Source organism: Myodes glareolus, chromosome 9 (genome assembly GCF_982192425.1).
Source record: "Myodes glareolus chromosome 9, mMyoGla1.1, whole genome shotgun sequence".
NCBI classification, from domain to species: domain Eukaryota; kingdom Metazoa; phylum Chordata; class Mammalia; order Rodentia; family Cricetidae; genus Myodes; species Myodes glareolus.
The window spans coordinates 414,560-439,418 of record NC_142034.1 but is presented as its reverse complement, the minus strand read 5'-3'; the positions used below and the strand labels follow the sequence as shown (position 1 = coordinate 439,418).

Here is a 24,859-nt window from a genome sequence, read left to right as displayed (position 1 = left end):
ATCTCTCTGGTATTTGAAGTTAAGACAAGCTGAAGAAAGTTGTCAGTCCTGAGGAACACCACCCTAACATGCATTTAGAGCTAACTATGACACTCTCGACTTTCTGCTGTAAGAAAGGCCTCTTATACAGGGTCTGTTAATACAAAAGAATTGCACCTCCCTCTCCTCCCCCCCAAGTGGGAGGAATGCTATAACTTAGAAGCAAGACACAAAAAATGGGAAGCTGCCCCGTTCACTCAGGCCCCTAAGATCCAACCCAAAGCAGCATCTTTCTGCAGGGTTAATCCCTAGAATTTGGCCAGTCCAAACCAGTTAGCAATGGCACCAGATTCTGATGAACACTGTAGGCATAAATAAAAGCAAAGGGGGAAACGACCAAGAAAGGTACAGTGATGCCTCCTACTGTGAGACAGGTTTGCCACTGCCAGAAACTCCAGCCATCCTGGCGGCTCAGGGCAAGCATGCAGGATAAAACCCTCCCGAGAACCTCAAAAACAAGATGACACTCCTCACAAGCACACTGAAATTAACAGAATTCTGCTACAAAAGTTGCTTATGGGAAGTCAGATTTTAAGAAAAACTGAATCCCTGAATCTGTGTAATGCTGGAAGATTCTCACAATGAATCTTCTCACAATGAATCTTATGTTTGGCAAAGACAAGGAATTTGCTCTAATATTACAACCTTGAAGAAAGTCAAATGTTTGCGTGTGGGGGTTCCATGTTTGGGGAGGCCAGTCCCTTTGTAAGGGCAGCTGGTTGCCATGGTTCCAACAGGAAAAACCTAGCTCCATGGAGATATTAACATTCCTCTCTCCTGGAAGAGGGGCAGTGGGCTGTGGTTCACTCTGCCCTTAGTAAAAGTCACATGATGAAGTGCATTCCTGTTGTTACGAGAATGTTATGAAAAAATGAGTCTTCCCCACTGCAAATAACCCAGCACTCCTGAAAACAGAACCTTCGAATTTACGCTAAAGACACAGGTAACACATTCTACTTAACACATTACAGGAAAACATGTCTTTCCTAAGAGCCAACTAAATTCCACTGTGCCATACAGAACTGCCATGAATTCTCATTCACTTCCCAGACAATAAGGTGATGTCATCTCCCAGCACTCCACCTAGGGTCCTTAGTTCTATAATGTCCTTGTCATGGGCAGATGCATTCAGACACAATGACATCCAGTGACAAGCAATTTGTGTTTTATGAAAGACAAAATCTGTTTTAACAGTGGAGACAAGGAACATCAGTACCAAAATGCTCTTTCCATTCAATGACAGAGGTTGCAAAACCTCTCTCTTAAGTATATCAAGGAACATTTAGTTTCAAAAACAAAATTCATTATTTCAGAATTTCAGAAATTGAGACATATATTCTATGATAACCTATACATAGTTTTATACTTCAAAGATAATAAAACTAGAAAATAATTTCCAGATGATATTAAGATTTTCTAGACGTTAGGGTTGGATGAGTGGGGGAAAGAGCCTGCCGGAACTGTACCACCTCAGATGTTACCATCTTCTGTGTGACAAGGTCTCTTGCAGACCTGGATGTCACCAAACAGGCTCAGTTGGCTGTCCCAGGATCTGCCTGTCTCCAAACATGCCACCACACCCGGCTTTTTGACACAGTTCTAGAAATTAAACTTGGGGCTTCATGCTTGTAAGGCAAACACTTTACAGACGGAGCCATCTCTTCAGCCCTAGGAAGTAGTTTTATTTAAATTCCGTCTAAAGAATTGTTCACGCCATTCTGCTTCCTCAAACAGCCATGATGAGGCAACATTCGGGTTTGTCTTGACAGAACAGGTTCAGCTGAGTCTTGGCAGCTGACCTCAGCTGCTCACATCTACCCTGTACTTCACCCAGAATAACAAACACAAAATGAACTAAACAGCGGGGGACAGAAAAAGGAAGGAACATCAGCAGGGCAGGCTTTCAGACTGGGAGGGTGCGAAATATAAGCTCCTCTCAGAAAGCAGGCAGTTTCCCGAGGACTGACAGAAATGTTCTTATCTTCTAAGCTTGGCCAAAGGTCCTGAAGACACTGTGGCCCAGTACTCCATGCTACCTAGACTGATGTCTGGATATTGGGTGGGAATCCATGACAGCCCCGGCCCCCAAGAATGAAACAGGAACTGTGTAAGCTCATGGTGATATACACTCTAAAAATCGAGTAAAGCAAACATGGTAGCACAGGCCTACAATACCAGAAGGTTGAGGTCGGAGGGCTGGCTACTCAAGGCTGATGCCACTTTGGGCTACATGATGAGAGGGAGTGGGGAAAGAAAGGAAGGGAGGAAACATCACTAAGTGACCTGAGGCCACAGGACCATCATTACCATCCATGTTCCTAAAAGCAATCATCCGGCCGCAACACTAGCAGAAAGGAGCCGTGCAGGACCAGGTTTGGTAATGGTAAGGTTTGTCTCCTCCTCTTATTCCTCTTCCCGACAGCCACCAGATTATAACAAGCACACCCACACCTCTGCTTCCTCCACCTTCTAGCCACACAACTGTACCCCAAAGTCTCAAAGGAAGCTGTTGAGAGACCAGGCTTAGATCTAAGTCGGTCCTAGCAGCAGCAGGTCCTACACACCCAGGCTGTCACAAGCTGTTTTTTAATGGGAACCCTGACTGCCCTCAAAATACACTAGGGCTGTATGGACCACCCCATCTGGACAACGTAATCAAAATGGGAACAGTGTGTGTGTACTGGTTTGACACCCAACTTGTCATAAGCTAGAGAAAAGAGAACCTCAACTGAGAAAATGCTTCCATCAAATTGGCCTGTGGGGCATTTTCTTGGCTGATCACTGATGTAGCTCAGCCCACTGTAGTGATACCACCCCTGGTTAAGTGGTACTGCTGTGTATAAGACAGCAACCTGCTGAACCAGGAAGTACAAGCAGGTAAGGAGTGTTTGTTTCTCCATGGTATCTGCTTCAATTTCTGCCTCTAGGTTCCTACTTTAAGTTCCTGTCTTGACTCCCTCAGTGATGGACTGTATGTTGTAAAGTGAAATAACCCCTTTGCTCCCCAAGATGTTTTTGTTAATGGTGTTCATCATAGCAACAGAACCCTGGCTAAGACAGCACGCTACTCTTGATATTTTAGAGCAGTGGCTTTCAACCCTAAATTTTTCTCAGCGCTCCTGGAATACTCTACCACTTCCCATGCTGAAACAGGGCTCTATTCCAGACAGGCGCTGTGAGAATGTCTCAGAGAACACTTGGGTACCAGGGGCTTTAAAGTATCACAGATGTTCCAAATGCAGCCACACTGGATACAAGTAACCACCTCTCGGCAAGTAACTTACCAGCTCTACACTTGAAGGGGAAAAAAAATAGTTCAGCAATGGTTAAAATGGCTTAGTGAGCAAAGGTGCTTGCCACCAATGCTGAGGATCTGAGTGTGGTCCCAGAATCCCTATGGCAGAAAGACAGCATCAACCTCCGACTACGCACATGTGCTCTCACACTCACACCATAAATTAAAAGCTTTTAAAAATTAAATTTTCTATTAACAAAAACTAGCCAAAGAAGATCCATTTGTCACTACAGATGACCTGACCTATCCCTTTTCTAATCTTAAGCACTATACGAGGCACGCTATTGTAGGATATTTTACTCTCTTGGCTTTTTAGGGGGCCCACCCCCCAGTTCCCAAATAAATCACACACTTGCTTATTATTACTTATGAACGCTCAGCCTTGGCTTGGTTTGTTTCTTGCCAGCTTTTTTTAAATTATCCCAACTACACTTTTGCCTCTGGGCTTTTATCTTTCTCTATTTCTGTATACCTTTGCTTCTTTCTCCACAGTTTGCTGCGTAGCTGGGTGGCAGACCTCTCCTCGTTCTCTCTTACTCCTCTATCCACCCAGAGGTCTCCTTCTGTTTATACTCTCTGCCCGCTAGCCCCACCTATCCTTGCTCCTGTCTTGCTACTGGCTGCTCAGCTCTCTATTAGACCATCAGGCATTTTAAACAGGCAAAGAATCACAGCTTCACAGAGTTAAACAAATGCAGCATAAACAAAAGCAACACACCTTAAAATAATATTCCCCAACAGCACACTCTCCAAATCTAAGACCTTAGAGTCCCTGACTTATCACATGAGAAGAAAGACTATATGGAAAATCATTCAACCTTGAAAATGAAGGGAAAGACGAACAACCTTGATCCAACATCAGAAGATTTTAAGAGTGAAAGTATTAACTACATTTTAAGGTATCTTTCAAAGAAGGATCTTCAAAATAAAGAGACTCTGGGGCCAAGTGGTGGTGGCATATGCCAGTACTCGGGGAGGCAGAGGCAGGCAGATCTCTGTCAGTTTGAGGTCAGCCCGGTCTACAGAGTGAATTCCAGGACAGCCAGGGCTACACAGTGAAACTGTCTTGAAAAACAAAACAAAAAAGTAAATAATTAAAAAGTAAAACAACAAGTCTGGATGACACACTAGAAGGTAACAAGGTGAGTCCTTTACAATTATGAGAAAAATTATTTTGCCACTAGAATTCTTTGTCCAGCCAAACTAAGTATGACTTTAAAAGGCACCGAAGACAAGTAGGAATCTTAAGTACATTACCATTTACATCCCAGGCACAAAGATTATTTTAAAGAGTAGCTTCAGAAAACTGAAAAGAAACATGTAAGAAGAAAAAATTTCAAAGGAAAATAAAGGCAAAACAGCACATGAGTAGAAACCAGTACCAATACCGGGCAGAAACAATATGGTCCAAAGTTCTAGGAGGTTGTAACGTTCAGGAAATCCAGCCCCGGGGTAGCTGCTCCTTCTGAGTCAACACCAAACACACTATGCTGTGAGTTGCATATTTACAAAACTGTCAACACTGCTTTTATAAAGTCTGTATGCTGGAATTTACCTACTAGCAAAACAAGTAGCATAAGAGTTTCAAGATTATAGAACTTCAAGAAGCTTCAAAGATGTAACTATATTATAATAACAAAAGCTCTAAGGAAGAAAGAATAGATTGTAACTTACCAAAACATACATTTATTTGTGAAAAATAAGTAACTGGGAGGGGCCACTGGGAGGAGGGCAGTTGCCAGCGACTATTTAACTTGGCAAAGGTGTGTTACATTTGTTTATGTCGTGGACTATTACTTTAACTATGTAAAGCTGTGCTACATTTGTTTAGGCTACATTTGTGTAACAATGTAAAGATGTGTTTCTTTGCCGGCCTAAGGCACCTGGTAGTCTAATAAAAAGCTAAATGGCCAATAGCTAGGAAGTGGAGTGATAGGCAGGGCTGGAAGACAGAGAATAAGTAGGAGGAAGAATCTAGGCTCAGAGAAAGTGAAGAAGAGAGAACAAGAGAGAAAGATAGGGAGACTCTTGGGGCCAGCCAGTCACGGAGTAGGACTTACAGAATACAAGGAAGGTAAAAAGCCACAAGGCAAAATGGAGATGAAGAGAAGCAGGTTGCAATAAGTTATAAGAGCAAGTGGGACAAACATGATAAGGCTGAACATTCTAACTAGTAAGAAGTCTCTGGGTCATGATTTGGGAGCTAACTGGTGGCCCAAAAGGAAGCCTGTTACAGGTGTATGGTGGGACAAGTGAGGTGCAGTAAGTCTCTTTCACGTCCCAGCTTCTAGCTGGCTACCAAACGATCACTTGCTTCCTTCCAAGTCAGGAGCAGTCAGAACTCTGCCATCACGAATGTGATTTCACATTATCCTTCTAGATTCCTAATGCCAAGCAAAAGTACCAAAGTAAAAATTAGGAAATAAAAACCAAAACTAAGCCAGGCGGTGGTGGCGCATGCCTTTAATCCCCGCACTTGGGAAGCAGAGGCAGGCGGATCTCTGTGAGTTTGAGGCCAGCCTGGTCTACAAGAGCGCATTCCAGGACAGGTTCCAAAGCTACAGAGAAACCTTGTCTCAAAAAAAATAAAAAACTCAAAACAAATGTATACCATCTAATCAGGATTAAATTATCTATGTAAAAAGTCTATAATAGTGTGTGAAGATCTAACAAGAAGTAGAGGAGGTGGTGATTTAATAAAGTTGCTAATCTCACCCCAGGATTCTAAACTGTATAAACTGGGTTAGAAGAGGGCCGTACAGCCAGAGTCCTTCAGGGAATTCACTTCCCATCTGTACACAACAAAAGGGAAAGGAACTTCATGGAAGGAGAAGTAAAGACAGAAAAGAGAAAGAAGAAGAGAGAAGGGGAGAAGGAAGGGAGGGGGACAGTAGATAGGCAGAGAGCTTCAAGATGGCTGGGGGAGGGGCACCCTCAGGGGGAGAATTGGAGCCAATAAAGAGGCATGAAGAGAAATCACACTTGCGTTAATCAGAGCCACCTGCCAACATTCATGCTGCCAGAAAAAGATGTAAGATCTAAAAGGATCCACTGCCCACGACAATCACTACAAGAAACGTTTTCAGAAGTCCTTTAGGAAGAAGAAAATAGTAAGATGGGAATCTGCATCTATCTATATGAAGCAAAGAAGGACGCTGGGAAAAGGCATATGAGGAAATATGAAAAATTTCTTCTTTTTGTTCATATCCTTTTCACAGAGCCATAAGCTAAATTAGTGACAACATGCTGTGGATTCACAACCACACAAGACAAAGTGTAAACGTGTGGATTCATGTTAGCAGAGACCAGAGGGCATTGTGTTAAGTAAGAGTCACTCTGAAGGTCCTGACTCTGGTGCACAGACGCAAAGGGAGGTGGCAGTACCTTAAAGACACACTAAGTCCTAGGTTGAACACCTTAACAGCAGAACAAGGGGTTAAGAGTCGCTAAGAAGACTAAAGTTTTGCTTCTGTACAGCAGCACAAAGAGCTCTGCTCCCCAGAGACGCGGCTGAGGGGTCCTTACAAAACACCACTTGTGGTCTCTGGAAATGGCTCTAAGGTGTAGACAGTAAATGAAGAAACAATTATCCAAGAAAATCTTCCCGAATCCAGAGAGTACAGTGGTTGTCTACCGTGTAAACTTGAGACTGGCTCCCTCTCTTCCCCTCCCAGCTCTGCAAAGCAGAAGCCACAGACAACAGGGACGTTGAGGTCGCTTCTCCTGGTTCCCAGATGCAGGAAGAATAGGCTATCACACTGACCCCTTGTCAACTTGACATACAAACTCATTACTGTTAAGCCATAATCATCCCTTTCTTGTTCAGCTATGCCCTAAATTAACCTTATAAGCCCCACCTTCCCAGAGACGAGACAACTTCCTGGAATGCTGGAAGTGGTAGTTCTTGAAAAATAACAAAGCTTCATGGGAAAGTATGGTGGCCTGTGAGTTTTGTACATAAAATCCCCGACAACACGTGTCTTGGGGCCAGTCAACTGGGATAGTTCCAGGGAGTGGTCCTGATCAAATTCCATCTTGGTCAGTATAAAACTTGCTTTAATTTGGCCTAAAATGGTAAAACTGATTTTTCACCAGAGAATCTCAGGATTAACAGTTCTTCCTCAAGATCACATGTTAATAACAACATTACAATATAAACATTTCAAATTTTAAAAATTCCAGCCTTTAAAAAGTCAGTCTCTTGCTGGGCGGTGATGGTGCATGCCTTTAAACCCAGCACTCAGGAGGCAGAGGCAGGCGGATCCCTGTGAGTTCAAGGCCAGCCTGGTCTATGAGAGCTAGTTCCAGGTCAGGCTCCAAAGCTACAGAGAAACCCTCTCTCAAAACAAACAAACAACAAAAAAAAATTCAGTCTCTTTCAAAATTCAAAGTGTCTCAACTGTGGGTCCTGTAAAAATAAAAAATAATTACTTCCTTACTGCAAGAGGGAAGAACCAGGGCACAGTCACAATCTGAACAAAGCAAAATCAAACTCCAACAGTTTAACTATCTCAATATCCAATGTCCGGAATTGATTCACAATCGTCTGTGCTCCTCCAATGGGCTTGGGTCACTTCTCTGACTCTGCCCTCTACATCACACACAATGCACCTTCTAGGCTCCAGCTGATTCCTCTCAACCACTGCTGCGGTTCTTGGTAGTCGTCTCCAAAACGCTGGAGTCTGTGGCTGCAACTGGGCTGCATCTTCACCAACAGCCTCTCCTAGAGTCTCTTCAGGGACTCCAGCCTTGGCATACAGTGTCAAGCCTCAGTTGCTCTCCATGTCCCCTTCATGCCTTCAAAACCAGGACCACCTTGGATGACTCTAACACTATGAAGTTCAGCTGCCGGTCCGAGAAAAACCTTGGCAAAACCTGTGCGTCAGCTTCTCTGTGTGACCCTGAGCAAACACGTCCCAGAAGACTTCACCTCAGTGAGGCTGGTCTCTTCTTAATCACAGCTGATTCTTTAGCCCCAAATGACCAGACCCTGCAGATGCTTCACACGAAAGGCCTGGTAAAGTCTTTGCTTCCCTCGGAAACGTCACAGGCCAGGCCTCCATCTTCTGCACTGCTCTCAGTACTCTCGTCTTCCAAGCTCCTACAGAACAGCCCGCTGAGCTCTCAACACTCAATGGCTTTTCTAACCCAAAGTTCCAAAGTCCTTCCACAACCCTCCCCAAAACACATGGTCAGGTCTGTCACAGCAATACCCCATTAGGGTTACTACTGCTTTGACAAAACGTCATGACCAAAAGCAATTTGGGGAGGAAAGGGTTTATTTGGCTTACATTTCCACATCATAGTCCATCACTGGAGGAAGTCGGGACAGAAACTCAAGCAGGGCTGGAATCTGGAGGCAGGAGCTGATACAGAGGCCACGGAGGGTGCTGCTTACTGGCTTACTCAACCTGCTTTCTTATAGAACACAGGACCACCAGCCCAAGGATGGCACCATCCACAATGGACTGGGCCCTCCCCATCAATCACTAATTAAGAAATGCCCTACAGCCAGAACTTATGGAGGTGTTTTCTGAATTGAGGGTCCTTCCTTTCAGATAACTCTAGTCTGTGTCAGGCTGACATAAAACTAGTCAACGTAATCTTTCAGGTAACTCTTATCAAGTTGACATGAAACTAGCCAGTACACACACTTCTCATCCTGGCCCAGCTACCTGGTATAAAGTGAGTCCCCGGTGAACCGGCTGAGGACTATGAACTCCTGAATGACAACTGGATGCTCCCATCTGTTTCCCAGGTCCATAGAAGGAGGCTCTTTCTATCCTGACAGTAGTGTCCGAGAAAACTGGAGGCCTTGGTGTCCTGATCTTGGCTTGTAGCACCGAGCTGGCATCCCATGGGGAGAGACAAGCAGAGCGGCATTAGGGATTGCTGTACCGTTAGCCACAAGCCCTCAGCTCATTCAGCAAGTCTGGGCATACAGGAGCTTCTCTAATCTCATCTGCAGCCCAGAACTGTGACTGGACTCTATGACTGTCTTCATCAGTGTTCTATTGCTGTGAAGAGACACCATGACCAAGGCAACTCTTGGAAAAGAAAGCATTTAATTAGGGCTTGCTTAAAGTTTCAGAGGTTTAGTCCATTATCAACATGGCAAGAAGCAGGGTAACATGTAGGCAGACATGGAAGCTGAGAGTTCTACATCTGGATCCCCAGGCGGCATGGACAGAGAGACACTGGGCCTGGCTTGAGCTTGTGAAACACCAAAGCCCACCCGTACTGACACACTTCTTCCAACTAGGCCACATCAACTCCAAGACCACACCTCCTAATCCCTCTCAAGTAGTGCCACGCCCCAATGACCAAGCACTCAAATATATGAGCCTATGGGGACCATTCCTATTCAAATCACAATGTCCAGGGAGAATAAGGCTTAGCAGAGAACAGACCACAGAGGTACAGACCTCACATTTAACAATGTAGTGATACCCAGACCTAGGTGCCCTAAAATACTGCAGAGGTGAAAACAGGAGTTTTCACTAAAAACACTGACCTCAGGAATTATCCCTAAATAGGGCCCAAATTTAACTGGATTAGTCTCTGCAGTAATTCATTCCCCACAATGTCACACACACACACACACACACACACACACACACAGCAATCAGCAGTTACTGTAGCTGAAGGTGTAGACAGAGAAAAAGGTCCACCGTCCAGCCAAGACGATAGTCATCTCAGGTACCTGCCTCTGAGGAGGTGAGAGGTATCAACAGCAACCATATAGATGCCTGTTATCTATACTGTCATTTTCCAGTAGAAAACAGAAGCCAGGAAAAGAAGCAGGAATGCATACCCTACACTCGAGCAGAAACTTCCAGTACGAAAAGCCAGACATCAGGTTTAGAGCTGAGAGTCAGAGCAGTCAGTACAAATACATTACATGCAAAGGAAGCCAGGACTACAGAAATAAAGCTCTAACAACATCATATTTTTCAAAACAGCATTAACAAAAACGCAGAATTAAAAATAAGGAACCAAATAAAAATCCTAAAGCTGCAAAATATAATACCAGAAACTGATTTTCCGTAGTAGATCCAAGACTACATTAAACCCTGGAGAATTTGGAAACTTGGAAAGAGATGGATAAAGATTTTGCTTCTTGGAAAAACAGAGAAAAAATAAAAAAACAAAACAGAGAACAAATAACACCATTTAGCATGGTGCATATGCTGCAAGTGGTGGAAATAAATAAGCAGGAAAACAATGACTTGAAGGATAATGGTGGGAAACTCCCCAGATATATTCAAACAGTAAGCAACATTTAGGAAGCCAAACAAACTCCAAAACAAGTAATTCACAACCCAGAAAAAAGTGCCAAAAGACATGAATAAACAAATTCCATAGTTACAGGAAGGGAATGACTTATCACTTATAGCGTGTATTAATCAGAGTTCAAGGGTAAAGCAGAACAGAGAGAATGAATATATACTAAAAGAGAATTTATTGGATTGACTTATACGTCTGGGTAGTCTATCCATAGCTAACTGTTACTAAAATCCCTTCCCAACAACAAACTGAGGTATGATTTCACCAAAGTTCACCTGGGAAAACCGATGAGTTTACTAACCGTACTTACAGAGAAAGGGGTGAGGGGTGATCGTCAGGAGTTGGCCTCAAAGTGGCCACACGGGAAGGCCTGCACTCAGCAGGAACGACAGCTTCCCTGGGGCTGCGTGGAGGCCCTTCCCCTGGTCCTTCCACACTTACAGCCTTTAACCCTTCCCCCAAGAGCCCACGTAATTAGGACAAATTGCACACAGGTCGTTGGCAAGGGAAACGGAACAGGTTCGACCTCTCCTCCTATGAGGGAAGGGGAAGAGTCAGCAGGCACACCTGTGGTGATCTTTTGGGAGCAGAATCTGCAGAACTCCTGACAATGGCAGTAGTTTGGTTCAGACATTAGTCCAGCACAACACTGACTCATACTGGAGAGGCTGAGAGTCCTGTAGTCCATGAAGCTGGGTTTCTCAGAAATCCAATGTGGAGCTAAAGACCTGGAGGATTCCTAGAGAATCCACACTGGGATCAAAGCAGCTGCATGTTATGTTAGAGAAAGACAGCAGTAGCAGCTTCAACAGTATCAGGTAGGTGAACTTGCCAGACAGCATTAAGGACCCAGGCACAAAGCAAAGTTTCCATCTTTTGCCTCCTTTTATGTAGTCTACCACCTGAAGGTGCTACCCCTATCTAGTCTCCTCACTTCAAATAACCTGATCAAGAAGATCCCTCGAGGACTGCACAGCAACTTGCTTTTCAGTTGTTGCAAATCCAATAAACTGATAACCAGGATAAACCATCACACGGGGTGTTCTACTTCTTTGTTTACTTTTTGGATCCCCAAAATATTCCATACACGAATCACAAACAAAGCTGGTTAACTGTGCAAATACCAGACAGAACTGATTTTATTCCTAAATTATTTTAAGCAAGAAAACAAATAAAACCCAACATTGTATACTGATAAAAGAATCCATCAATAAAAAAAAAAAAATGCTGTTTTTAGGGAAGCTGGAGCAATGGCTCAGAGGTAAGAGCACTGACTGCTCGTCCAGAGGAGCCAGGTTCAATTCCCAGCATCCACACAGCAGCTCACAACTACCTGTAACTCCAATATCTGACACCCTCACACAGGCAAGACATCAATGCACATAAACCAAAATAAATTATTTAAAAAAACATGATTTTTGAAGAAATGAACAAAGTAACCAACATAGCTGGATGGGAAAAAAGGAAGACTTGAATCACTGGGATGAGGAAAGTTACATCACTGTCAGCCTTGATGAGGGTTCAGAGGACACTCTGGACGCTGCAAGCCAGTAATCTGAGAGAAGCAAAGAAACTCCTGGACGTACAAACTAAAAAGTGACTCAGGAACAAGAGACCTGACTCAAGAATAAAGCAAAGACATAAGCCCAGGATCTAATTCACGGCTTCGTCAATGAATTCTAGCAAACAGGAGAATTAACACCAGTCCCATTCTTTCCCATTTCCTAAGCTGTCCTACAGGTCAGAATTCCCATCAAAGCCACCAAAAAATAGTGTAAGAACTGGAGACCACACAACAACATCCCTTATGAACACACATACAGAAACCCTTAATAAAAGGGCTGGAGAGATGGCTCAGAGGTTAAGAGCACTGGCTGCTCCTCCAGAGGTCCTGAGTTCAATTCCCAGCAACCACATGGTGGCTCACAACCACCTGTAATGGGGTCTGGTGCCCTCTTCTGGCCAGCAGGCGTACATGTAAAACAGAACACTGTGTATGTAATAAATAAATAAATCTTTAAAAAAAAAAAGCCAAGTGTAGCAGCTCACACCTTTAATTCTAGAAATCAGGAGGAAGAGGCAAGGGGATCTGTAAGTTCTAGGTCAGCTTGACTACACAGCAAGTTACAGGCCAGCCAGAGCTACACAGTGAAAGCTTGCCTAAAAAAAATTAATAATTAGGCCAGGCGGTGGTGGTGCATGCCTTTAATCCCAGCACCCCAGGAGGCAGAGGCAGGCAGATCTCTGTGAGTTCGAGGCCAGCCTGGTCTACAAGAGCTAGTTCCAGGACAGGCAACCAAAGCTACACAGATAAACCCTGTCTTGGAGGAAAAAAATTAATTTAAAAAAAATAAGAGATGGACAACGGTTCAGTTAGTAAAGTGTTTGTCATACACACATGAGGAACTGTCTGTATCTCCAGCACCCACATAAAAACCCAAGCATGGTGTTATATGCCTACAATCTTAGCACTGGGGAAGCAGAGACAAGAAGAGTGTTCACCAACTACTCTTGACCAATCAGTGAACACCAGGTTTAGCGAGAGACCTTCTATCAAAAACTAAGATTGAGAATGGCACCAGATATCTAGCCTCCATGTATGTACGTGCACACATGCATGCACACACACACACACACACACACACACACCTGTAACAAGACACCAGAAAACTGAACCAACAGTCTAGTAGGAAGATTACACAGAATGACCGAGTAGTTCTTACTCAAATAATGCAAAAATGGTTCAACAATGGTTATCAGTGTAATTATAAAACATGGTGAAGGAGAAAAATCAGCTTCTCAAATTGATGGCCCCCCCCCCCAAAAAAAATCACTTGACAAAAATCCAACCCACCTACCCCTTTGGTGATTAAAAATAGTAACTTCAATAAACCTGCAATATAAGAGGGCTTCCTTAGTTTAATAAAGGATACTAGTAAACCCCATAGTTTAACAAAGGATACTAGTAAACCCCATAGCTAGTACCATACTCAACAGAGGAAGATTGTGAGCTTTCCCTCTAAGGTCAGAGTAAAGATAAGGATGCCTACTTTTACTACTTCAGCACTTTATAAGAGATTTTATCCAGGGCAATTAAACAAGAAAAAGAAGAGGTCTAAACCAGGAACTAGGCATGATGGTACATACCATAAGGACAATACCCAGGATCCTTAGCAGAAAAATCATGAGTTTAAGGCCACCCTAGGCAACATAGTGAGTTCTAGGTGACTAGCCTGGGCTATAAGGCACAGATATGCACATATATGAACACACACACACACACACACACACACACACACACGTCCAAGATCAAATCATAAGGAAGACTACCTCTGGCTCTGTGAATACACTACACTATCTTTAAAAAGAAAAAAATATTAGTGCTAATAAGTAAGTTAAGCAAAGCTACAAGATCTACAGTATCAACAATAAGAAAAATATGCAGAAGCAAGTTAAGAAAACAATTTATTTGGCTGAGAATACACATCAATGGCTAAGTATCTGCTTGTATATGCAACACAGATGGCCAGAAAAACCTAACAAGAAGCTATACTAGAAAAAACATGGTACCTGCATAAGGATGGACAGAACAGAGACAAAACGTAAACTCATGCGTCTGTGGTTAGTTGGTTCTTGACAAGAATGTCAGGACAATTCTCTAGAGGAAAAAGATTCTTAAGAAAGCTGTTGATGCCAGGCATGGTGGTGCATGCCTTTAATCCCAACACCTGGGAGGCAGAGGCAGGCGGACCTCTTGCGTGTAAACCAGCCTGGTCTACAATTAACTTCCAGTATAGCTGTGGCTACACAAAGAAACTCTATCTTGAAAAACCACACACACACACACACAGAGACACACACGCACACACGCACGCACGCACGCACACACAGAGAAAGGAAGAAAGAAAGCTGTAGATAACAGGAAAGATAGCTCCGTGGTTAAGAGCACTGATTGCTCTTCCAGAGGACCAAAGTTCAATTCCCAGCACCTAGAAGGCAGCTCACAACTGTCTGTAACTCCAGTCTCCAGGAATCTGACACCCACTTCTGGCCTCCATGGACACCAGGCACATTCATGTGGTGCACAGACACCCATAAACATAAAAAAAAGAAAAAAAAGAAAAAAGAGAAAGAAAAAATACTGAATGCTGTTGAAACGAGATAACATCTATAGATTTTCCAAAAAAGATGTTTAGTCTCCTACCTTTCCTGCCATTTATAAAAATTAACTCAAAATGGATTAAAGAGTAAATATAAGAGCTAAAAGAATAAAAATCTCTAAAATAAACAAGGGAGTAATTTCTTTACTCCCTTGATCAAACAATAGTTGTCTTAGATATTGACACCAAAAGACACGCCATGAAGAAAAACTAGATTTCATCCGTTGTAAACTTTTGTGTACCAAAGGTTAACTACCACAAAAGAATAAAAAGATAATCCCCCAAAATGTGAGAAAAATGTATGTAAATTACACATTCTAATAATGCTTTGGTATGCCACCTATGTATGCTGCTTCTAGAACTCAGCAATGAAAAGACAAAAGACTTGGGCTGGAGAGATGGCTCAGAGGTTAAGAGAACTGACTGATGTTCCAGGGGTCCTGAGTTCAATTCCCAGCAACCACATGATAGCTCACACCCATCTATAATGAGATCTTGTGCCCAGAACACTAGATACATAGTAAATAAATAAATAAAAAAAAGACTCAGGTAAACAGTGAGCAAAGAGTTGAATAGATACCTCTCCAAAGATATACATCGCCAGAGTACATGGAAGGCTCAGCATCATTAACCACTTGGAAATGCAAACAAAACCGTGAGTTACTTCACACTCACTGAATGGCTACAATAGTAATGACAAAAGAAAATAGCAAGTGATAGTGTGTGTGAATAAACTGGGGAGTGTAAAATAGTATAATCAGTGAGAGTAACAGTTAGGCAGTTCTTCAAGATGACAGATATAGAATTATAAGACATATGCTCAACAGAGTTAAAAAAACAACGCTCATATACTCAAAGAGTTGAAAAATCAGTGTTTCAACAAAAACTTGTGCACAAATATTTGTACGGGCACCGCTGCAAAGAATTTCCAAGTGCAAAAATCTAAATGCCTATCAACTGATGAAATGGATAAATAGAACATAGTTTATCTGTGCAACGGAACTACTCTCGAATAAGGAAGAAAGCATCGATATAACAGATGAATACTAATGGAGTGGGAGAATTGTCTGTATTCTGTCAATCATATTTTAATAAAACGCTGATTGGCCAGGCAGGAAGTACAGGTGGGTCAACCAGACAGGAAGTGGAGGCAGGGCAATGAGAATAGGAGAAGGCTAGGGAGGAGGAAACTTCCTCAGTCACTCCTGTGCAGACCACCGAAGAGGCAGCATGTAACTTGCCCAGCTGAGAAAGGTACGGAGCCATTATGGCTAACATAGATGAGAATAATGGGTTAATATAAGTTATAAGAGTTAACAAGAAGCCTGACCTAATGGGCCAATCAGTTCATAACCTAATGTAGACTCTGTGATTTCTTTGGGACTTGCCGGCTGTGGGGTATCAGGTGGGACGGAAACCCCAACAAGCCGGCCCCTCATGTTAGAGTTCTCTGTGTGATTAATTTTCTTTGGGGCTTGCTGACTGTGGTGTACCAGGCGGGAACCGATACGCCAACAAGCCAGCCCTCATGTTACATACTAATAAGACGGTACTTAAGGAACTAAGTCAGTTACAACAGTACATATTATGTTTGTGTTGATATTAAATGTCCAGAACTAACAAATCTGCAGACATGAACTACATCAGTGAGTGCCTTGGACCAGAGTAACTCATGCACTCAAGAGACTGCTATACATCCAAGATCATTGCACTACCAGATTTGGTATCTGGTGAAGGCTGATTCCTGGCTCATTGAGGTTATTTTCCCTTTGCCCTCACATAGGAGAATGGTTAAGGGCTATTTGGGGCCTCTTCTATGAAGCACTAACCCCATTCTCAATCATGAATCTCCACCCCCAAGACCCCAACACGTCTCAAAGGTCATACCTCCTAAAACCTACATGTGAACTAGGCTCCAACTACATATTGGGAGTGGAGACTGAGACAGCAATCAATCCTTACCAAAGAATGAGAAAGCGGCTGGAGGAAGGCAGAGGCAGGCAGATCTCTGGAGGGTTCAAGGTTGGCCTGGTCTACATATGAATTCCATGCCAGCCAGGACTATACAGTCAGACCCTTTCAAGAGAGAAAGAGAGGAGACAGAGACAGACAGACAGACAGATTGAGAGACAAGACAGACAGAAGCTGAGGTCCACTTGATTCTCAGCAGGAAGCAGATCTACTCATCAGACCGAAAGATTACCAAGATACTTTTCTTCACCAGGATACTTTTCTCTAGACTGGAACAATATGAAACCATTTAAGTTCATAGGTTGATAAAAAACTATAATTATAATCTAGCATGTTACCTCCTCTGGGAGAAGGAGAGTCATGGCCTCCAATGACTACAGAGATGCCAGAATCTTCCAGTTTCACCTTCCATTTCTCAATGATGGTCCTAGAATTGTCCTGTAAGTATGACACTGCTGGTTAGGAAACACCTTAAGTGTGGTTTGTAAAGCATTACGTCACCCAACAGCTGGCTCATAAATACCTTGCTGGCATCATTAAAAACAGAGAGCTCCATGGTGCCTTCAAAGTCTTGCTGTAAAACAGACGCCAAGCACTCATCCAACCACTGTTCAGCATTGTGCACTGGGAGGATAATAGTCTAGAATTCAGAGAAATGAGTTAGCAAACAGCCATGGGGAACTGCGCTTCCCTTCAGCATCCACGAGATGGTTATCCCAGAACCAGGCCTGATGACAGGCATACCCAACAATCCAAAGATATCTATTTCTCATTTCTAAGCTCTTGCCATTCATTTGGTTCATAAGACTTAATAGCCCCCTCAAGTTCCTGATGCTTTCAAAAAGTTATTTCATTTATTCATCTGTTATTGTATGTGTACACATGGCACTGAGGAACAAGTCCAGGTTGTCAGGCTTGGTGCAAAGTGCCTTTACTACTGATCTCTCTATCCCTATTCCCTTCTAGATGCTTCTGAAAGGGGGAAAAAAACCTGAAAAGTATCAAAATGCCCCTCCAGTTCAATGGTAAATTCATTATTTTAATCACTAGGCAAAAGTATCACCATTATGATTAACATCTATCCCCCACTCGTGAGAACCAGCCCTTGACTAGACGGCACACTCGCCCTTAGAAAAACTCCAAAGTGACCCCTTCATACTCCTGCACATCTAATCAACAGTTGGACCAAGGGGGCATGTAGACACCCTTAATCTTTGTTCTGTCCTTGAATTCTGGCACCAGCACTTTCTCTCAGGAAGTGAGAGAAATAAAATCAAAATAAATAAAATCAAAAGTTTCTAAAGTGGTATAAAATAAAATCACTAAAACTTGATGACCCAAAGAACAATTGTCAGAGCAACTCCCTCAATTTTATATAATGCAGTGAGCAATAAAGAATAGCCACAGAAACTAACAGTTGGTGCCACCCTTGAGTTAACGTGCAAATATAAAAGTTTCTCAGAAGGAAAACCAATAGGTTATGTAGGTGTGAACATACACATACGTGAACATGTTGCATAGTTATATGTAACAGACAATAGCTACAAAATCTCCACAAAGCCTACATACAACATAGACAATAGCTATATAAACCACTATAGTTAACCTCTACACATAATATACACTTTTAAATTACTGAATCTAAACATAGCTATAAAAATTTGAGTATTGAAGACAAAATTTACCAAGTTCTTTACAAACGGAATGCTCTTTGAGGAGGTGAGGATCCAAAAGTGGCATTTTCTCCTGTCTGTGTTTGTTCTGGAAATAAATGCCTAAAGACTTATTTATTTATTTATTTATTTATTTATTTATTATTATAGCTTCTTGAGGTTGAACACAGGGCCTTGCATGTGTATAGCAGAGTTATACCCCAGTCCTCTGGACTTACTTTGTAAAAGAAATGAACATTTTTAATTTTCTCAAGACCTACAAGTGAAGAAGGGTGTGGGGTGACTCATATCTGTTATCAGTTAAGTGGGCGTGGAGGCTGGAGTGTTACTTCACGGTCATCCTCAGCTATGAGTATTGCAGGCCAGCCAGAGCTACAGGGGACCTAACAATAAAAAAGGGATGTGTGAATTTTTAACAAGGTTAGGCTAGGCCTTGATTTTACCTGTTCTCAATGTCAATAAGATTGGCATGATAAATATTGACGCTGAGTCTCTGAACTGTACCTACAAGGTGTCCTGGCTCCTGACGTCTAACCCAACAGCTAGGTTAAGTGGGGACAGGTGTGGTATACAGTCGAGGTGACCAGAGCTAAGGGAGTGGGGGTGGGCGACAGTGTGCTGGGCAAGTAGGTGTGTAGGTTAGTGTACGGTAGGCACTCTAGCAGGAGCGCCGTCTGTACACACGCTCGCTTTGACACAGGAAAGGGTGGGAGCCCTCCAAAGTTGAGGTTCCTGAACTCGTGGCAGCGTTCCGGAAAGACCCTAGCGGCTGCGAGCTCAGAGAAAGATGATTATCAGATTCGGAGGGAGAAAAAGCTATAGAAGGGACGAGGGAGCGTGGCCGTGTCTCACCCCGCCGTACCTACCACTGAGGCCAGCGGGCCCTGCCCAGTGGCGTCCTTGGGGAGCTGCATGGCAGGGCTCCACCGCCCTTCTTTTGCCCGCGCGTCCTGTTCAGGCAGCCACGGCTCGCAGAGCAAGCTCCGGGAGGCGGTGCCGAGACTGGACCACTTCCGATTGGCGCAGTGCCACGTGGATCGCTAGGGACTAGCCGCTGGCGGGTTTCGGGCCGTGCAGGGCAGAAGATAGTCACGTTCTATTGGTGCAGAGACACGTCAGTCAGGGAGGGAAGGCGGGGCTTAGAGCAGAGAGCCAAGCTAGGCGGCCTGCCGGTGTCTCCAAGGGCTCGTGAGCTCGCGGGTCAAGCAGCCACCCTCTGCCGGAGCAGCCGAGGAGGGGGCTGGGGCCAGGAGGTGGCCGTAGCCTACACTGAGTGTGGGCAGGGCCTGGCCGAGCAAAGGGTTGGGCTCCCGGAGGTCGTGAGCGCTCCTGGCTTTCAGCCCTTCTCGTAGTACTCGCCGGTCTTTGCGGCTTCTTGCCCCGTGGAAGTCGTCTTGCCCCACTTGATGGAAATAATCGCAAACCGAAGTCCACAATCAAAAGAATGTGATAAAAATATTTTAGAAACGGGGTGACTTGTGAGGGGTACCACCCTGTGCGGGTGGGTGATGACTTGAAAATCCGAAACCAACCACCCGAGGTTGGGCCTGAATAACTTTAAAAAGGGAAATAGCAATAAGTTTAAAACAAATAGGCGACATTTCATCTGAACTGTGTTTGGTCTGACTGCTCCGGAGGAGGAAGAAGGACCCCGCCCAGGGGGAGGATCGCCTGGCTAGGCTGGTCTGGATCTGGAGTAACCAGCAGTAGATAATTTGTGTGGACACAAGCTCTCAAGTGTGTGGCCTGCATTCGGAGGCGCGAAACGCAATCAAAGCCAGATGACTGCGTTTCTATGCTACACAGAGATTCACGGGCCCAAGGTTTCCTGGAGGTTCATGAGGGAAGTGTTCTGTGAACTGTGAGAATCCCAAAGCGCAGGAGTCCCACAGTGCCAAAAGGTCTCAGGAAATCACTTTCAAAGGACAGGTGACAATCTCTGGATCACATGGAGGGAGCATGGGAACCCAGATAGAGAGGAGGTTCTTCAAAGAAAATGTGTGATTACTAATGTAAATAACCCCTGTGCGTTTCTTTTCCAAACAGGCTTTTCTGACAAACGCTGGTGCCTGCAGTTTCTCTGACTAATCATCCCACAACTAGAAGTGTATTTTAAGATGGCATATTTTGGTCGTCCACACCCTCCATTTCTGAGGGGGTGACACTGAGGTCACCCACTGGCCTTGGCACCAAGCAGCCCTCAAGATGTTTCCACACTTAAAAATAGCAGGAGAAGGGATGGGAGAGATGGCTCAGTGGATAGAGGTGCTTGCTGCCAAGCCTTAAAACCCAACTTTGAGCCCTGGGACCCACATGGTGTCAAGGAGAGAACCTACCCCCACAAGTTATTTTCTGACCTCCAAACATATAGGCAGTTCATAGTCACCCACACCCCCCGTAACACATGCAAAACAACTAAAGAAAATATAATTTAGAAATAACAAACGATCTCCTCAAAGCTTCAGAGAATTGCAGTGCTTTTTTTAAACTCTAGTTTTAGATGATTTTATGTATTTCAGTGTTTTGCCTGCATGTATGTGTGTGTATCACATGCCACCCTAGTGTCCATGAAGGTCAGAAAAGGGTGTCAGATCCCCTGAGCTGGAATTACAGAATTGTGAGCCACCAAGTTGGTGTTAGGAATCAAAACCATTTCTCTGCAAGATCAACAAGTGCTTGTAATTGCTGAGCCAACTCTCTAGCTAAGGGCTATAGTGCTGATGCCTTGAACTCCTTCCTCAGTAGGAAACAGTGGCCTGCTTTTCTTTCAAGGAAAGAATCTCCCTGATAGTACAGCAAAGGAACCTAGTACCCTTAGCAGTCTTGTTTGTTTGTTGTTTGTTTTGTTTTGTTTTTCAAGGCAGGGTTTCTCTGTAGCTTTGTCCTGGAACTCGCTCTGTAGACCAGGCTGGTTTTGAACTCACAGATTCGCCAGCCTCTGTCTCCTGAGTTCTGGGACTAAAGGTGTGCACCACCACCACCGAGCCCTTTAGCAGTCTTACAAGCTTGATTTCAGGAGATGAAGTGGAACCCAACCTGTTTCTACAGCCTGTTCTAGGCATCACCAAACCTTTTCCTGCCTGTACAAACGAACAGGGCTATGATAGACCCTAACCCTAACCCTCTGCAAGTCACTGTGCGCTCCCTAACTTACCACACATAGAGAAGGTAAGCAGGTGACAAGGACCCCGGAGCTCTGTAAATCGAGTGTGCTTTGGCTAGCACTATGCTACCCCTCTAACCTAGACCAACCCACTCAGGTCACTACTCTTAAGTGCTCTAAACTAAGGCATATGGGAATGTTTATGAGCACCTCTTCCATATTAAAAAAAAAAAGTTTTCTTTTAAAAATTAAGATCAAGCCGAGTGGTGGTAGTGCACGTCTTTAATCCCAGCACTTGGGAGGCAGAGGCAGGTGGATCTCTCTGAGTTCGAGGCCAGCCTGGTCTACAGAGTGAGTTCCAGGAAAAAAAAAAACAAAAAACAAAAAAGCAAAACACAAAGAAAAACTAAGATCAAATGCAAAACATTCTGTAACTTCTTACAAAGCAAAGCACTCTGTCATGTGTGATATTTGTACTGAAATTGTATCTTATCTGCAAAGCCAATAAAAGAATAAAGCATTAGATGAGATGAGATACAACCTTATCTTTAAGTATGATCAAAGCCATCTGAGAATTTGTTTTTAAAGACCTCCCTAATGGTCTCTCAGAATTAATGTGTGGGGAATAGTTTCATTTTAAATGACTTCGTAGTAACTAGCATTCTAGCTCCCACAAGGAGCTGGAGATAAAGGAGGTACAAGTAGTTTCCGCACCTTTGCAGCAACATGGCGTTTGAAGGAGGCTAGAGCTGCTTATATCACAAAGTAGGAGCTCTAGCTGACAAGCGTGGTGAACGTGGCTCTGGCAGGCTTTGTCCTCTGACCACTCCCTCTTCGTTGCTAAAACCATTAGATTACAATCCTGAAGCTACCCACCGAAGTCTATTCCCTTATATGGCCTCTTCCTATTTCTGAGGCTAACTACCAAGATCCAGCTATCAGAGTACTGGAGTCAAGCAATCAAAAGCTCCCTTTGACTGCCCTAATTAACAGGCCCAATCTAAAAACAAACAAGCAAACAAACAAAACCTCTCATCCTGTCACAGGGCTTCCCCTTTTACCTTTATAAACTGCTGTTTGCCTGTGAGTCACAGCTGTCTCTCTATCCAGTGGCAATCCTTTGTCCCTCTAGGACAAATAATCCCCTTCCCCTTCCTTTGTTATTTTCCCCTTCTCCCTCATCATTTACCTCCTATCTTTGTCTCTTATTCCCTGCCCTTTGTCCCTCTGGGACAAATAAATCTCCTTTGTGCTGAGACCTTGGTCTTGGGATGCAATACTGATCCCTTCACTCACTGCCTGTAATCTTTTTGCAATAAGAAAGTTGCTTTTTTGCTATATCCTCCAACACTAGATAATCTCTTTTAAAAATCTTTTTATGTGTACGGGTGTTCTGCAAACATATATGTATGTGTACCACATATGTGTGATACCTGTGGAGGCCAGGAGAGGACGCTGGATCTCCTAGAACGGGAGTTACCAATGATTGTGCTCTGACTTGTGGGTACTGGAATCAGACTCAGGTCCTCACAGGATCAACCAGTGATCTTCATGCGTGAGCCATTTTGACAGCCCTGGTGTTGTATAGTTTCCTCTAATAATGAAATATTACATCCTACAGGGAAGCTCCTTAAGCAAGAAAGTAAATAACTCAAAATAGCTTCAGGAAGTCCCTGAAACTAACCAGATTCACTAGACCCGCTTCCTGCCAGAGTAAACAAAAGCTGACAAAACCCCTCTCAGATTAAAAGAAGCTGAGCTGCAAAGAAGACTCAGAGGAGAAAAGCTGCAAAGAAGATTCAGAAACCAGCCTGTCTGGAAGAGGTTTAGACCATCTGAGGCACCTAGAGAGGACACTCTCCAACCTGTGGAGCTGCCTGTAGGCTGGGCAGTGCGCTCTATGTTCCCAGCTGGGGTGGCCCTTAGTGATGCAGCTGTCTTTGAGTCATTTCTATTCCTAAAAGCAACCCCAATAAAACTCACTGGTTCACCAAACTGGACTTGGGTGGTATCTGTACTTTGATCTGTCATGAGTTCCCTGTCTGGGTGAGTAAACATGTGTGTTCCATCTCCCTAGGCAAAGCTTCGTCACACACCTAGAAGTTCCTCTTGCAAACATTCAGAGTGCTAAGGCACTAACTACATAGTTCATGGTGGTAGCAGGGGCTGTTCTGAAATCCAAGAGTAGAGGAGCCTACGCTTGAACCCTTGGAGGTTGTGAGAGTCTCACCAAGATACCACCAAAGGGCCAGGCTATGGATACCGGCACCAGCACTGGCAGAAGATGGGAAACGGGCAAGGCATTATGTTTACTGTATTGAGAGCATGTTGTCTTTTTGTTTTCTTTTGGTTTGGTTTTGGTTTTTCGTGTGCTACCACTGCCTGGTGAGAGCATGTTGTCTTGAATCAGAGCGAAGAGGAGCAGGGATGAAGGATGCAGATGGGCATCTGGAAGAAAGTGGTACCAAACTCCTGACGCTGAGGCTTGATGGTGCTTATACAAAATCCTGGGGAAGCTACCTATATGTATTTATAGGCCTCACTGCTAACTGCCCAGGACTTAAAGGAGAGCTATGGTCTGAAATGTCATGTCTCCTAGACCCATGTATGGGAACCTGGCCCCAAGAGAATGATGTTAGTTGGGTATTTAGGATGTACTTAGCCCATGGAATTAATTGCCTTACCCAAGAAACTTAAGGAAGCCTCTGTATCTTTGTCATCTGTGAGAAAGTGGAATCTTGATCTTGAACTCCCACTCCATAGCTATGGGAAATAAAATTCTGCTGTTTACAACTTACCCAGACTGTGCCAGGCAGTGGTGGTGCATACCTTTAATTGCAGCATTCAGAAGGCAGAGGCAGGCGGATAAGAGAGCAGCCTGGTCTACAGAGTGAGTTTCAGGACAGCAAAGGTTACACAGAGAAACCCTGTCCCAAAAAAGCAAAATAAACAACTTATCCAGACTATGATGTTTTGATATGGCACCTCAAACACACTAGATGCTGTTGTGGAATATTATTTTAGCTAGGCAAAGATGTTTTACATCTGTTTATACTGCAGAATATTGCTTTAACTTGTAAAGGTGTGTTACTTTTGCTTTTGCTGCATTTGTTTAATTATGTAAAGATGTGTTGCATTTTTTTTCTCCTTGCCTGCCTAAGGAACCTGATTGGGCTAATAAAAAGCTGAATGGCCAATAGCTAGGCAAAGCAAGGATAGACAGGGCTGGCAGGCAGACAGAATAAATAACAGGAGAAATCTCGGCTTGGGGGAAAAATGAGAAGAAGAGAAAAAAGAGAGAGGGGAATATACCCAGGGCGAGAAGCCGGAC

The 24,859-nt window shown here is 43.8% G+C and overlaps 1 protein-coding gene across 1 annotated transcript in view; it reads right to left on the bottom strand.

Annotated features, from left to right (window-relative positions):
• The window catches only part of Qtgal (queuosine-tRNA galactosyltransferase), an 81,795-nt gene extending 62,365 nt beyond the window's left edge, over positions 1-19,430 (bottom strand). The window contains 3 exon segments of the mRNA XM_087909628.1: positions 17,091-17,190; positions 17,276-17,392; positions 19,292-19,430. Coding sequence (XP_087765754.1) covers positions 17,091-17,190; positions 17,276-17,392; positions 19,292-19,339 — 265 coding nt within the window. The 5' untranslated portion in view covers positions 19,340-19,430.
• Between the last annotated feature and the right edge of the window lie 5,429 nt (positions 19,431-24,859).